Source organism: Microtus oregoni, unplaced genomic scaffold, assembly GCF_018167655.1.
Source record: "Microtus oregoni isolate MIOR12 unplaced genomic scaffold, Mior012 000024F_ref0000369, whole genome shotgun sequence".
In the NCBI taxonomy this organism is placed as follows: Eukaryota; Metazoa; Chordata; class Mammalia; order Rodentia; family Cricetidae; genus Microtus; species Microtus oregoni.
The window spans coordinates 8,523,685-8,540,077 of record NW_024543083.1 but is presented as its reverse complement, the minus strand read 5'-3'; the positions used below and the strand labels follow the sequence as shown (position 1 = coordinate 8,540,077).

Genomic DNA, 16,393 nt, shown 5'->3' with positions numbered 1-16,393 from the left:
TTGATTGGTGGAGAATAGGACTTTGTTAAGTTAATGTAGTCCAAAGGTTCTTCTTTATTTATCAGGAAGTTAGATCAGAGAGAGGTAGGTAAGGCAAGGCTCCTTAGGAGGACTGTGAAAATTTGTAATTGGGCTTTGGAGCTGCAGTCTCACAAACTCTGCACAGGCGCTGAAGTTTAATTAGTCAGCCAGCCTTTGCAGACAGACACAGCTCTTTCCAGGAACGCTCTTTCACAATGCCTTCTGGGAAGAAGCTGGGTGGTGAGGGGCGCACATCATCTTGGACTCCACTGAAAACATGAGTTCGGCTCCTCCTTTAACATTGCTCCACATGGACGCTAGGCTGTATCTCCTCTCTTTGGGATACAGGCAGTGGAAACTGATTTGGCACTTAGCAGTCCATGCAACCATGTTATAGGGTCAGTTTTCCTTATTAACGTACTGTACATGTTAATGTATGTATATGCATGTATCTATATGTAACTCTGTATATGGTATGATTGTATTTTCTAGGTTTTCCCTAAATATCCCTGGCAAAAATATTTCTTGAACAGCTTGAAGAACAAAATTCTAACACAACGCCTCTCTAACGACTTTGTTGGGATGACATTTCCTGCGGTTTCCCGGTACGTTAAGTGAAGCCTCCTCCCCATTCTTCCACGCAGTGCGCTCATCGTACACTGCTGATGGAGGGCTCGCTGTAGGCAGGCTCTGGCACTAACTCTTGAGATGTACAAGCCAGTTAGTTCAGAGCCTCTAGATCAGTGGTTCTCAACCTTCCCAACACCGTGACTCTTTAGTCCAGTTCCCGTTGTGGTGAGCCAAAACCATAAAATTGTTTCTGCTGCTACTTCATAACTGTAACTTGCTATTGTTGTGAATTATAATGTAAATAGCTGATATGTGGGGTATTTGATGTTCAACCCCCCAAGGGGTCCCAACCCACAGGGTGAGCACCACCGCTCTGGCACTTTACAGTTCACCTCTAGCCCAGCTGGCATTCTTGCTAAATTTTATGTTGGGTGGATTCAATTTCAAGTGTAATCTATGTTTAGGGGCTGCTTTCTCTGTTGAGTAGTTGGTTTTCTTCCCAGCGCGGAGCAGAAAGGGTTGGTTATGTTCATGCAGACCAGCCTCCTACTTGTCTCCCTCCTCAATACTCCTTTGTTTTCCTTCGTAGGCTTTGCTTTGTGAAGATGCATCTCATGCTGATAGCCATCCAGCACAAGTCCCAATTTCACAATTGTTGGTACTGATGAAGCTGTTCATTTGTTCAAGGGTTTTTTTGTTTTTTGTTGTTGAGGGGAGTTTGACTGTTGTTGATAGATGAAGGAGAGAGGGGATATTATCAGACCATTGGTATTTCTCAAACACTTGTAAGTCATGAATTTGTAACTAGATATTATAACATTGATATCTATCTATCTATCTATCTATCTATCTATCTATCTATATTTATCTATCTATCACTGGATGTTGTAACTTAAGCACCTGAGAGGTTGAGAGGTTGAGGCAGGAGGATCACTGATAGTTTGAGGCCAGGCTGAGCTGCATAGTAAGATCCCAACTCAGAAAGAAAGAAAGAAAGAAAGAAAGAAAGAAAGAAAGAAAGAAAGGAAAGAGAAAGAAAACTATCAAAACAAAACAAAAAACAAAAGATAAAAGACAAAATAAGTTTTTAAGTTCTTACAAATATGATCAGGTATATTATTGTTATTATTGTGCTACTTCTCAATTTTTGGTTCAGACCAAGTACCTACATGTTTTGTGACAGTATCTTTATAATTAAATATTTACACTTGACCTTTGACAAAAGTCAAGAAGAGATATGTAGATGTTTAACATGAACTCAGAGAGCCTTTCTTCCCCCCAAAAGGAGCTGTTCAACAGTCCCTAGACATGTGAGACATATGCTTGCTAATGGTGATATTTAAGGGCCACAAACCCATATTATTCCTTTTGAGAGTCAAAACCAATTACACCCCTCATTAATATTTTCAGTTAAATATTCACCAAATGCACTACATTGTCTTAGGTAAAGATCTACCAAAACAGCGCTCTGCTCCTCTTGGCAGACATGAAAAGCTGTTCCTAAAGCTTCTCTCACACTCCCAGTGGACTCTAACCTACACTGACAACAGAATGTGTCAGAATCAGGATTCACCTTCATTCCAAACTGAACAGAAGAAACGTAAATTTGTTTGTTTATTTATTTGTTTTCATTGTGTAAGACAGACTATTTCTTGCCTGGCCTGGCGGGCCTTGAGCTCAGAGAGATCCACCTGCCTCTGCCTCCCAAGCACTGGGATTAAAGGTGAGCACCACCATGCCTGTAAAGAAGGAAAGAAACACATTATCTGGAATGAAAGAACTGAGGGGCATTAGAAAGGCAAGGGCTTCACCGTCCTGATAACAGGAGCAAGGAGGGAAACTGAGGGACAGAGTAACCGGCACAGTGCTGCATCAAGGAAAACCATGAGAAAAATTTAGGACAGTTTTCGAGCACATCAGCCATTGAAAAAGAACATTGGAATTCACCTTGATAACTAGTTATACCTCTGTGACAATTTCATCTTTTTTGTTTTATTGTGGTTTCAGAGACCCAGCTGCTCCGACAGACTGGCACTGAGCTACATTCCCATCAGAGAATGTTTATCTAGAATATCTTTATCTTTTGAAGACCCAACCCTGGGTCTAGTGTGTGCAGGGCCAGTGCTGCCCCACTGATCTACCTCCTGGACCTAATTATATGTAGCTCATTGTAGAGACAGGTGGTCCAGGATGGGCACCATCGCCTTCCCATAAGGCTGTCCACTGTATGGTCATGCCCTCTTTGTCGTGGTTGCCTAAGGCAATAAGGCATCAAGCACGTGGATTGGTCAATCCATCTCAGGTTAATGACTGTCCAAAAGGAGGAACTTCCCCTCTGCTCAATAGTTAAGCACTTCTCCGCCTCTCTTAGCGTTGTGTAGTAGCAATCACACAACAGATTAAGCATAGGCAGTAAATAAAATAGACTTAATTTGATTAATATGTCAACTTAGAGAATCCCTTGTTAATGTCAGCATGAAACATCAAATATTGCTACAGAGATTAGCGGAAACTTACTGTCTTTCTCCTTCTGTTTCCAGTAGTCTCATACTAAATCCCTCTGCACAAGTGAAGCTGAGTAAGGACACCCTGGGGTTCTTTATTGCTGAGTCCCCTCAAGCTGTCAAAAGGTACTGCACTTTGCAAGTCGTTTCTGGAGAGGACACACTAGGCCAAATAGAAGCTAATGGGAAACAGATGGCAGCAGCAGCATGTTTCCTTGGTGTTAGCTGTCACTGAGGTCATTCTCGATTTCCTCTCTTTGTCCAGGGCCTTCTTTTACTGTTCCACCTGTCACAAGGATGTGTATACTCCCGAGCTAATTGAACAATGTGATTGCAAAAACAACCAGCAACAAGCCCGAGGTGATTTCTTATTTTCTCTGTCCTTAGCCTATTTCCTGGGGGTCTGGCGAAGGAGGGGAAAAAGGCTTCCATCACTGAGAAGATAAGGAGCATTTGAACTTGGCCAAGATAAGGCCTGTGCTTCCCACTGGGGACCCAAGACCTGACTACTGGTCTTCTAAAGCTGTAAAACAAGGATGACAACAATACACCTTTGTGGTTGCCCAGTTCAACTCCCTTACAGGTCAGGAGAGTGAACTCCAGAGAGATTTAGCATTGGCCCCACAGCCAGCAAACAGCATCATCAAAATGCACCTCAGCTATGCCGACTGCCCGCCGCTGCTCTTCCCCTACAACACAGCGATTTTCTCAACTTCAGCCTGAAAACCCAGCCCGTCATTGCCGGCTAGACTGTCCATGAAATTACTGCCTTCAGACTAGTTGTTGAACACTTTTTCCCTGGTAGACTGTGGCGAGTTTATTCTGATGCGGGTGTGAGAATGTAATTCTGTCTTTTGTCTAGTTGAACTCAATAGCTCACTAGCAACTCTTTCCACTTTAATGCAAGAAAGGGAAGACTAACCCTAAATGTGCAGATAAGTTTGTCCCTTCTACTAAAAAAGTTAGTCTTTTCCAGGAGCTTTCATAATCTTGAATAAATTCCAGTATCTTAAAACAAAAACTTTATCACCTCAAAATGTGACTCTCCTGGTGGAATACATTTCATAGATTAAACTTTTTATCTCCTTTTCAATCTGATCTTTCCCTATATTTACTCACACAGTTCTTGAGACACCTTTTTCCCAACAAAACAACTAAATATGAAGTGAAACACCATGTGCTAACTGATTTATGTCAACTTGACCCAAACTAGAATCATCTGAGTGGAGTGAATGGCTGCTGAGAAATACCTCCATGAGATCGGCCTATAGGCAGGTCTGTGGGGCATTGTCTCAGTTACTGATTGGTGTGGGAGGACCCAGCTCACAGGAGGTGGTGCCCGGTCATGAGTTAAACATGCTAAACATGAAAACATAAAAATAAGGTATTGTCCCAAAAACATTATGCAAGAGAAATTGTATTTATAAATGTAATGAAACAAATCTGTAAATCTTAAGATGTCTTTGTATATCTTTAAACAAGTTAATATTTTTAGATGTATTTTAACTTTTATTTATGTGTGCGGGTCTGTGTCTATATGAGTATATGCCATGTGTGTGCAGGGGCCTGTGGAGGCCAGAAGAGAGTGTCAGATCCTCTGGGAGCTGGCATTAGAGGTAATTGTGAGATACCTAATGTGGGTGCTGGGAACCAAACTCAGATCCCCTGAAGAGAAAGCAGAGTGCGCTCTTAACCACTGAGCTATCTGTCTCTCCAGCATCCTGATCTCTTTTTTTCTCCAATGCTCATCCTGTTCCCCACCTTTTGCATTGTATCTTTTCTCAACTTGGCAAAGATAAAGACTTTTAAAAACCCTCATATTTAGCAATCAAAACTTGTTTTTAGTGGTCAGAATTTATCTTAAAATGTTTATATCTACATACATGTCTACACATACACATATATATATCTTAAAATTAGGCATATGTTAACAATGGTGATCAATAACTTAGAAGATGTATAAATGAAAGGGTCATGAGTTTTGTTATTTAGATCTGTCTTAGGTCATAAAATAACACATAAAGCAATTATTTATCAGTTGGTCAGTAGTTGAAAGAACTTATAAATACTTACACTAAAAATAATTTATAAGCACTTAACAACAACAACCACAACCTCAGAGAACATGTAACAGGGTTCAAGGAAGTCTCCATGTGAGATTCCCAAGCAGTCCTTATAGAAGTGGGTATTTTGGGCAGCCCCCAAACACATAGTGGCTTTCAGGGCATGCTTGCAGGGACTCTGAGACCACGATATATTGCCTGGCCCCAGTGACTCTCTGCAACCACAGTACAGGGTTTCATGACTCCCTCAGTTTGGCATCTTTCCTGCCTACAAAACCAGTACCGTATGCAGGACCACAGTTGCATCAGCTTCTACATGCTGATCCAGAGGAAACATGTTCCTAGTTGTTTCCCAAGATCAGGGCATCCCTTGGTGCATTCTCGGTTTAGACCCTCTGGCCTTTCAAATGAATTAGCATTCTTATACGCTAGAGCCTTTGTTGGCTGGGTCTTATCTTTGAGGCTTTCCTATTGTCTCAGTGCAGAGCAGGAGGTCTCTCGCTGCTAACCATTACAGCCTTTCTGGCAGATTCCCTGCTCAACTTTAAACTTTCTGGAGCTCTTTTCCTTGACAAAATGCTCATCTTTAACATCATTCTATTCTTATAAAAGAAAACATTTAACTGGGGCTGGCTTACAGTTCAGAGACTTAGTCTATTATCATCATGGTGGGAAGCATGGTGGCATGCAGGCAGACATGGTGCTGGAGAAGTACCTAAGAGTTCTACACCTGGATTGTCAGGCAGTGGGAAGAAAGAGTGACACTGGGCATAGCTTGAGCTTCTAAAACCTCAAAGCCCACCCCCAATGACACACTTCCTCCAACAAAATCACACCCAATCCAACAAGGCCACATCTCCTAATAATGTCATTCCCTGGGGACCAAGCGTTCAAATCTATGAATTTGGGGGGCATTCTTATTCAAAACACCACAGTTGTTTTATAGCAATCTTCCTTAAGGTACCCACTGGAAAACCCTAGTAAACTGTGTCATGATATTAACAATTTACCTTGAGAGCATGAAGCCTTTCTACCATTTCTGTCCTAAAATATGAGAAAATTATTACTTGTACACTATCAACCCAGAAAGGCAGATAGACAGATCAATGGACAGAAAGATAAGTACCATAAATTAATAAAGTTGAACTGTGTTTTAGGAGGAGATTGACGTGACTGAGTATATGTGTGCAAGGGGTCATGTCTCGTGTGTGACTTTTCTCCATCTTACATTTCAATATTGCTTATTTAATCTATTTATTTCAAATATTCTTGCATTTATCCTCATGAACATTCTTAAAAGTAATAGTGTGTTTCTTTTTATTTTTGCAGAAGAGGAAATTATTAGTTTTTATGTTATTTCTATATGTGGAAATTCCCGAGCAATTTGAGACATACCCTCGGAAGATCAGATTCTTTAAAAGTCTGAATTGTTAGTAAAAATACCCTGAAAGGGAAGATCAAATAGAAACTCACTACGCCTGACAACGGTGAATTGGAACCTGACCAAATGTACAGGAAGGATGGGGTTTGAAGGGTTTGTAGTTAGGCTTCCCAGTCCCGTGTAACTCCAGTCTCTGCCCCTTGGAAGACACAGAAGAAAGCACAGAAGTAACTCTAAGAGATACTCTTACATGCCAGGTGCATTTGCAGCCTGTGCAGTCAGTCTGATTCTTTAGGGCAGTGGTCCTCAACCTTTGGGTTGGGGGTTGCATATCAGATATCCTGCTTATCAGATTTTTATGATTTGTAACAGCAGCAAAATTAGTTATGAAGTAGCAACAAAAAATGGTTTTATAGTTGGGGGTCACTACAACATGAGGAACTGTGTTAAAAGTTGCAACATCAGGAAGTTTGAGAACCACTGGTATAGATGGAAACCAAAGACTATAATCCATCTTTTCAACCTAGCAGTTGCTAAGGATTCACAGATTCTTCCTAGGCAGGAGCCTGGAAATGATTCGGTCAGTGGAAATGGTTGGGAAGTCCCTAGGAAGGAGGTGACAGATGATGCGTGATTCATTGAGGTTGCTGTGCACTTGCAGGGCCAGACATCGTGATGATGAAAGACAACAATAAGAAACCCACTTGCAATCTAGAAAGTCAGGATTCTGTTTCAAGAGAACAGGAGAGCTTTCTTGCCATCCTTGAGAATAGGTAAGAACCACAGAACGACAACATCTTACATCACTCAGCATTAAAAATTTGACTTAGATTAAAACATTCGCTTTATCAGAACCTCTGTAGACCAGTGGAATTGCTGTTTACAAAATATATTCATCCCTACTTTGGCCCCATATCACATACTTTTTTCTACCATTGCTCAGATCTTTGGGGCACTAATAACCTTGTGCACCCAATTTCTTTCAGGTCACCTTTGAAGTACTCTATAAATGAAAGAGCTAATTCTTAGCTAGCCCCAAATAGCCTTTTTGTTATTAACCCTATACTTGTAACAAATTGCTAATGAGATTGCCTAAGGGTTTTGTTTGTTTATTTGTTTGCTTATTGTTGTTTTTGTTTTTTGATACAGGGTCTCCTTATGGAGACCAGGCTGGCCTTAAACTCTAGAAATCCACCTGCCTCTGCCTCTTGAGTGCTGTGGTTAAAGGCATAAACCACTATGCCTAGCTAAGATTGCCTAAGTTTTTTAATCTGCAAAATGGGACCAAAGAGTTCTCCCTCCCCAACTCTCTTTTCTCTCCAGTTCTTCAGTGTATTAAGATTTCTACCTGGAGATGAAGATGCGGCTGAGTTGGTAGAGTGCTCTAGCATGTGCAAAAACCTGGACTTGGCATGCTGGGCAGTGGTGGTACACACCTTTAATCCCAGCACTCGGAAGGCAGAGACAGGTGGATTTCTGTGAGTTCGAGGCCAGCCTGGTCTACAAGAGCTAGTTTTGTGACCAATAGGACTGTTACACAGAGAAACCCTGTCTGGAAAACAAGCCAACAACAAACAAACAAAACAAACAAACAAACCTGGGCTAGGGACGTAAAATTAGACGCGTTGTCATTCTCTTGTAATCCCAGTACTTGGGAAGGTTGGGAATTCAAGGTCATTGTTGTCTACACAGTGAGTGTGAGGCTAACCTGACTACATGAGACTCTGTCGCAAGAATAAAGAAAAAAATTTACTAACCAGAAAACAAGGTGGAGAATTATTTGTTTAGTTTATTCTAAAAAAAATCAGACCAATCTAAAATATTTATCATCCCTAATTTTAATAAAAACAGCTCTGTAATATGTAGGCAATATTTCAGTTTAGTAAGAATAATAATATAGGAAGATCATTAAGGATTGAGAATTGTAATCACCTAAAAGTAAATATATTATCAATGGAACATAAACTATTATGAAGAGATTATATAATATGACCAAAGTGGCAGATTTTTAAATGATTGAATAGTATTAACTATACAAGTATTTTGCTAGTATAACTTTTATATAAAACAGTATGAGAGTTTCTTTAAAAAAATTAAAATATACATCTGTCTTAGTTAGGGTTTTTTTATTGCTGTGAAGAGTCACCATGACCATGGTAACTCTTACAAAGGAAACATTTCCTTGAGGTGGCAGCTTACAGTTTCAGAGGTTCCCTCCATTATCATGACGGGAGCATGTTGGAATGCAGGCAGAGGTAGTGCTGGCTACATCCCTACCAGGATGTTGACTGCCTGTCACACTGAGTGAAGCTTGAGAAAAGAGACCTAAAGCCCACCCTACAGTCACACTTTGGGGGCAGTTTTTTCAAGCCACCACAACAGGTGATCCAGTGATCTAATTTCTGAATATCTAGCTAAAGGGAATGAAATTCGTCTATCAAATGATTCCAAAATGCTCCTTCCAGCTGCAGCTTTCATCACAACAGGCGAGCTCTGTGGCCTGTGGTGACAGTAAAAGGAGGAAGAAAACGGACCTGTGTCTCTAGATCCACACTGCAACACATGCACACTTTTTTTTTGCTGCTGTTGTTGTTTGTTTATTTGGTTGGTTGGTTTTGATTTTTGTTTTTTTGAGACAGGGTCTCACTATGTAGCTTTGACTTTCCTGGTACTCAGTATATAGACCAAGTAGGCCCTGAACTCACAGAGATCCACCTGCCTCTTCCCCCAAGTGCTGAAAATAAAGGTGTGTGCCTTTACTTTGGAGATTCCCATTTTATAAAGAAGGCATTCCTGTCCTTTGGGGGAAAATGGATGAACCTCAAGGAGTGCTCATAAAGGAAGTCAAGAGCAGAGCAATGAATACTCACATATATATCAAGTCTACAGAGGATCTCATAGAAAACCAGACGGTACTTGCCAGTCATTGGCTATGGCAGAATAAAGGAGTGTTAGTCAATTGTATAACAATAACAAGAAAACAACACACGAGTATAATTCTCACTACATATTCCTTAGTGTTGTGTGCTTGGTGGTGTTGTGTATCAATTTCACAAAAACTAGAGTTATCAGAGGAAGGAGCCTCAACTAAGGAAATGCCTCCTTGAGATCCAGGTGTAAGGCATTTTCTCATTTAGTGATCAATGGCAGAGGTCTAAGCCCATGGTGGGTGGTTCTAACCCTGGGCTTCTGGTCCTGGGTTCTGTAAAAAGGTGGACTGAGCAAACCATGGGAAGCAAACCAGTAAGCAGCTCCCCACATGGCCTCTGTAGCAGCACCTGCCTCTGGGATCCTGCCCTGTTCGAGTTCCTGTCCTGACTTCCTTCAGTGATGAACACCAATGTTAAAGTATAAACCAAGTAAACCCTTTTCTCCCCAACTTGCCTTTGGTCTTCCCATGATCCTCCTGGCCATCAGAGTTGTGGTGGGGTATGGGAGTGGTGAGCTTTACTCCCCTGTCAGTTTCCAACTTCCCATGCCCACCGCCCCTGCACCTGGTGCTGCAATCATGGCTTATCAAGCTCTCCTCTCCTCTCTGGGCACTGAATTCAGCCTTGATTGGCGGTCCAGCGGTGCATAGGGTCCACAGCCCAGAGGTTCCGCAGGGGCCTCTCTTCTACCTCAACCTTGCTCCTCATTTGCTGTATCCCACTGGTCCAGACATGGAGGAGAGGAGCTTTGGGTATTCTGAGCAAGAGGACCCTCAAACTAAGCCTTAAGTGCAGGCCTTATAACTTGTTAGCTATTGCCTTTCGTCCATAAAACACAAGGAAAAGGTCTCCAAGATCTCTTGCAGAGTTGGAAAGATTGACTTTTGTACTTTAAGAGTTCTAATTTTTGGTTGTTAACTTATATCTCATTGAAAATACATCTGTATTCCCCAGCTCCCTAAGTGTTAGTAGGAGCCACATGACTGAGCCTGGCCAATAAGCTATGGCTTTGGCCCTAGTGCTGCTATGCTAGTTCCCTGGACTTTCTCAGACTGCCTCTCCACCCTCTCTGCTCAGGAATGGGGCATATGACAACGTGGAGGACACTACTGAGCTGCTGGACAGCAGTGGAATGTTTCACTGGTGCCAATCGACACCCTTGGACAAGGTGATTCTGGTAGGTGACCACACTGTAACACGCAGTTTAAAGGGCGAAGAATGACCTACTAGTCACAAGAAGCAGCAGCTTGTCAGTAAACCGTGAGTCTGGAAGGAAAGCTACATTAGCCACACACATTGCAGGCCACGAGCCGTGGGCATGTGACAAAGGCATGCTGCGGTGTAAAATGCAGGTGACTTCACCTATGAGGCCCTTCTCTGAGCAGCTTCTCTGAAATAATTGTTTTCAACAATGCTTTCCCTGAAATGTAACAAATCTAAAGGTCCTAGATAAACATACGTACAAGGACTCTGCATTCTTTTGTTTTAAAATAAAAAATGCCCCTAATTTATTGGTCAAAATTTGACTTCCCTATATTTATATTTAATTAAAAACTGCACCTGTTAAGCAAGCCTTGTAGACATGATAGTTCTGTCCCTCCTCCTGCTCTCGAGCAGGTAATTTCCCCATCTGTGACTATTTAATAGTTATAAACATTTTCTTGCTTTTTCAAAAGCATTTTAGTATACATGCCACTCCTCCTATTCCCTGCCTTTGTGGTTTAATGCTAGTATCCTGACAGAATATGTTCAAATATTTATAAAACACGACCACTCACTTGATCAGAATCATTCATTTCTCAGAGCTGTCATATCAGCTGGAAGATGTCTTAGCTGTCAAACAACTATTTTGGCAATTCTACCCATGCTAGGTAAATGTCTGCTGAGTAGGAAGTCAAGCGTGTTTTCAGCTTTTTCAGTGGAAGCAGGTCTTAAAAGCTGGACCCAGATGGACACACTGAAGAGAGGCAGGGAGGGCAGTGGGTGAGAAGGTTTTGTAAAGCATGCAAACATGTCTTTGTACTTCCCCTAAAATACGGGTTGTAGATTGTGTGTGGCTCAGACTGAGTGCTCAGTCCTTTATGGAGTTTAGAAAGTGCTCTGGTTTTTATAATGCTCGGGTTTTGAATTTTTGTCCACAGGAATGGAAAGTCCAGATTTCAAAAATTCAGAGCCTTTGAACTTGGTTCTGCTTGCAGAAGGGACAAGTTGATTACTCATTTTGCGTTACTTTGAACAATGGCATCTGTCAAACCACCATTTCTCTTAAGTGTGAGACAGGTTTTGCCATAGTTGGTTGGAGGAAATGGTTTCCATAGCTGTGTTTATAGATGTGGTCGGCCATGGATATTTTTCTAATTTCTCAGGTCATCTCAGCAGAGCAACTGTTAGACTTTAGGCATGTTGCATGACATTTACTTAGTGGCTTCATTATTCAAGTTAAAACTGATCAGATTAAACAGACAACCATTTAATTTAGTTAGTATTCATATCAGTCTCTAGGCAGCTCTGGAGAAAAGTAGTTTTATATCCCTGCAGAAGGCAATCCCTGCAGAAAGAGTCTTCCCCAGTACGTAGTGATTTCATCAAATAAGTGGATGTGTCAGGTGTTTGTTGAAATACGGAGCGGCGGGCTGTGTCCCGCCACCCAGCTAGCTTTACCCGAAATAATTACACGGAAACTGTATTCTTTTAAACACTGCCTGACCCATTAGTTTCAGTTTCTTATTGGCTAGCTTTTACATATTGATCTAACCCATTTCTATTAATCTGTGTAGCCCACGAGCTTGCTTACCAGGAATGATCTTAACCTGCGTCTGTCTGGAGTGGGAGAATCATGGCGACTCCCTGACTCAGCTTCTTTCTCCCAGCATTCCGTTCTGTTTACTCCGCCTACCTAAGGGTTGGCCTATCAAATGGGTCTAGGCAGTTTCTTTATTAATAAGAAATCACTCCCACATCAGGTGTTAATTCTTATTAGTATATATATCCATTTGAAATATTCTAATTTGTATGTACATAGGCTATAGAACTCACTCATGTGAAATTTAAATACATGTAACAGTCTTTACCAACATTCAAGTGTTTTCCTTTAAACTTTTCAAAACTTTGGGTGGGGTGTAGTGGTGCACACCTCTAACTTTAGACTTTGGGTGGGGTGTAGTGGTGCACACCTCTAACTTTAGACTTTGGGTGGGGTGTAGTGGTGCACACCTCTAACTTTAGACTTTGGGTGGGGTGTAGTGGTGCACACCTCTAACCTTAGACTTTGGGTGGGGTGTAGTGGTGCACACCTCTAACTTTAGACTTTGGGTGGGGTGTAGTGGTGCACACCTCTAACTTTAGACTTTGGGTGGGGTGTAGTGGTGCACACCTCTAACCTTAGACTTTGGGTGGGGTGTAGTGGTGCACACCTCTAACTTTAGACTTTGGGTGGGGTGTAGTGGTGCACACCTCTAACTTTAGACTTTGGGTGGGGTGTAGTGGTGCACACCTCTAACCTTAGACTTTGGGTGGGGTGTAGTGGTGCACACCTCTAACTTTAGACTTTGGGTGGGGTGTAGTGGTGCACACCTCTAACTTTAGACTTTGGGTGGGGTGTAGTGGTGGTGCACACCTTTAGCCCCCAGCACATAGGAGACAAAGACAGGTGGGTCTTTGTGAATTGGAGGCCAGCTTGGTCTATATAATGAGTTCTAAGTCAGCCAAGGCTACACCATGATATCCTATTTCAAAACACACACAGAAATTCACACACACATGCACACACACACCTATATGCACACACATACACACATGCACACACTTGAGGGCTGAAAAGATGGCTCAGTAGTTAAGAACACTGGCTGCTCCTCAAAGGACCCAAGTTTGATTCCTAACACCCACATAGTGTCTCACAACTGTCTGTAGCTGTAGTTCAGGGGATCCAGTCCCCTTTCCTGACCTCTATGTGCATAACGTACACATGTAGTGCACAGTCATGCATGGAGGCAATACACTCCATGCACACAAAATAATAAAATTATTTTATAATTTTTAAAAATAAGCAAAAAACAAAACAAGAAATCACCCCTGAACAAGGAAACAAACAAAAACCCAGTTTAGGAGCTCAACAAAAATCACCCCTGAACAAAGAAACAAACAAAAACCCAGCTTAGGAGCTCAACAAAAATCACCCCTGAACAAAGAAACAAACAAAAAGCCAGCTTAGGAGCTCAACAAAAATCACCCCTGAACAAAGAAACAAAAACCCAGTTTAGGAGCTCAACAAAAATCGAAGTTGATTGACACCTGTTGGAGAGCACGCTTTCAGTGTTACTCAATTTCCACACAAAAGATTTACTATTTCAAACATTTAAACAGAAAAATTGAAAGTTAAACAGCTTGTTTATTTACACAGCTAAGATAGAGACAAAATTCAAAATTGGTCTTCTGGTGCCTCCTCTCCAAGTTCTCTGTTTGTATCAAAGGAGTTTTAAAATAAGATTGTGTACATGTGTTCTTGTGTCTACCACATATGTATGGGTACTCCTGGGGGCCAGGAGAGGGCATCAGATCTCCCCCAGATATGGAGTTGGAGGCAGCTGTGAGCCACTCAAGGTGGGAGCTGGGAGCCGAGCCTTGATCCTCAGAGGAGCAGCACATGGTTTTAACTTCACAATGAATTTCCTCAACTTAATAAAGAATTTATCAAATCTGTTCACTTATTAGATGTAATCATATGAACCTGCCATATTCAACCGTACTTGACACATCAGAATAATGATACTGATCTGACTTTTAATTGATTCAGTTCATACTGAAAGAAAGCTTTAGAAAGCAAAGAGTGCACAGATGCATACCCCACGTGTGTGTATGTGTGAACTTCCTTCATATGTATTATATATGTGCATGTGTAAATATATACATTATATATATGCTGTAGCTGCACCTGTAAGATCCATTTTTGTGTAAGCAGTTGATTTTATTAGCCTATAAAAGTACTGCTCTGGAGACAAAGTCAGGAGGGGAAGGAGGTGGGGCTCATTGCAGAACTCTTACCTGTCTGTGAAACTGACCTGAGTCTGGCATGTGTCTCCTTAGAAACGGTCTGACGAGTCAAAACCTGTGTTTCGGAACCACATTATAGCATGTGTGTTTGGAGATGCCCAATCAGCCCTCATCGGGCTTCGGAACTTTGTGATACCCCTGAGGGCCAGCAACTACACCCGGCAAGAGCTGAAGGACATTGTGTTTATCGGGGCTCTGGAATACTTCCAGAGAGAATGGCGATTTCTCCGGAACTTTCCCCAGATATACATTTTTCCTGTAAGCAATACATGAGGATAATGATGTAGTACTAGTATTTATGGTGATAGTAACGATATTTGTAGTTTGCAGTTACATGGTACCTACTGTGTGCCAGAAACCAGCCACAGTTTGCCTATATTACTTCATTTAATCCTCTAAATAATAATATGGGGTAGAACATAAAAATGCCAAACCTTAGGTATGGAAACAGTAAGTTTCCAAGTAGGTAGCTTTTCCAAGATCACAGAACAGGTGAGTAGAAAGAGGAGGATTTAAATCCAGACATTAAGGCTTGGTATGGGAGGCCATGGTGAACTGTGTGGAGCTAGCAGGCAGTACCGTATATATCATAGTAATTGCGCAGCTTAAGTTTTAGACTGGGCCAACAAGCAAGCAACAAGTATGTATATACCATAATAATTGTATGGCTTAAGTTTTAAGAAGCACTTAGCATTTTAAGAAGCACTTCTGGTCAGAAAATAATTACAGACAAATCCAGATGACTCACAGTGTTAGATAAATGTACGTAGGCTTGGGAAAGAGAAGAAAAAGAATATAGAGCGTTGACAAAGACAAACAGTCATAGATTAAAGGAGTGAAGATAATAAAATAAATATTAAAAACAATAGAGTAAAAATAAGCCATGTAAAGATGGAAAATTCACAGAGAGTCTGGATTATGTATATTATTGTGTTTTCTTTGAATATTTTGACTGTGAATGAACTAAGTATAAAGAGACATTTCATTGTATCAACTGCTAAGTTAAACCAACATAAAGGTATCTTGACTTCCAAATTTGAGTCTAATGATAAGTTGCTTTGGAAAAGAGGTCCTTCTTTTGTTTCCACAGAAGATGAGAACCTTTGGATTGCTTCCAGACCAATATAGTAGTTTCATGGAACAAGACCGCCTGAAAGGTTGCTGTAAACACCCTACAAAGAAAATTACTTTGCCCAATAAGCAGCAGGAAGCAGTTTGGAGAGAATAACTATGCCCGTATTCCCAAATATTGTTCATAATTGTTTGTTTACATTTAAGGGGGGATATGATATAGATATGCTATAGAGATTTGCATTGGTATGGATCTTGGTTTATTAATACAATTTTAAGGTCAAATATGTTATATGTATATGTATTTCTGATCTTGATTAAGGTATTGTGTTTGAGTTGCTTATTTAAAATGTAGTGTATAATTAAGAAATATAAGTTAATAGATACTCATCTATAATAGTCAAGCTTATAGTCATGTTAGATTTTCTAGATGTACAGAGATGTATTTCAGATGGAAAAGTATTCTTCAAATCTTTCAGAGACCTTCAGAATATGGCATTTAAATGTTTTAAAAATTTAGGACTTTTCATGACAATAAAACACATCTGCTCCTGACAGTAACAATCTACTTCAAGAGGAAGATGGGCATCAAAGAGGCTCCTTATGGAGTTTGTTAGATGAACTGGACATGCAGGATCCACAGAGAAATGACTGCTGAACTTGCTTAAAGGTGAGATGATCCTTCGGGGTTCCTGCTTCATGAAAGAGTCTTCAAGACATTCTGCAGAATACAGAAGAAAGTGACAGGCAAACTGCCAACATAGGCAGACCTGTCTTTTAAATTTCCTACTTCATAGTATCTGC

At 41.0% G+C, this 16,393-nt stretch overlaps 1 protein-coding gene across 1 annotated transcript in view; it reads left to right on the top strand.

Moving 5' to 3' along the window:
• Window positions 1-16,393, top strand: part of Kcnu1 (potassium calcium-activated channel subfamily U member 1) — a 60,941-nt gene that overhangs the window by 31,615 nt on the left and 12,933 nt on the right. The window contains 7 exon segments of the mRNA XM_041673554.1: window positions 514-626; window positions 1,181-1,249; window positions 3,132-3,221; window positions 3,361-3,455; window positions 7,201-7,312; window positions 10,547-10,646; window positions 14,552-14,776. Coding sequence (XP_041529488.1) covers window positions 514-626; window positions 1,181-1,249; window positions 3,132-3,221; window positions 3,361-3,455; window positions 7,201-7,312; window positions 10,547-10,646; window positions 14,552-14,776 — 804 coding nt within the window.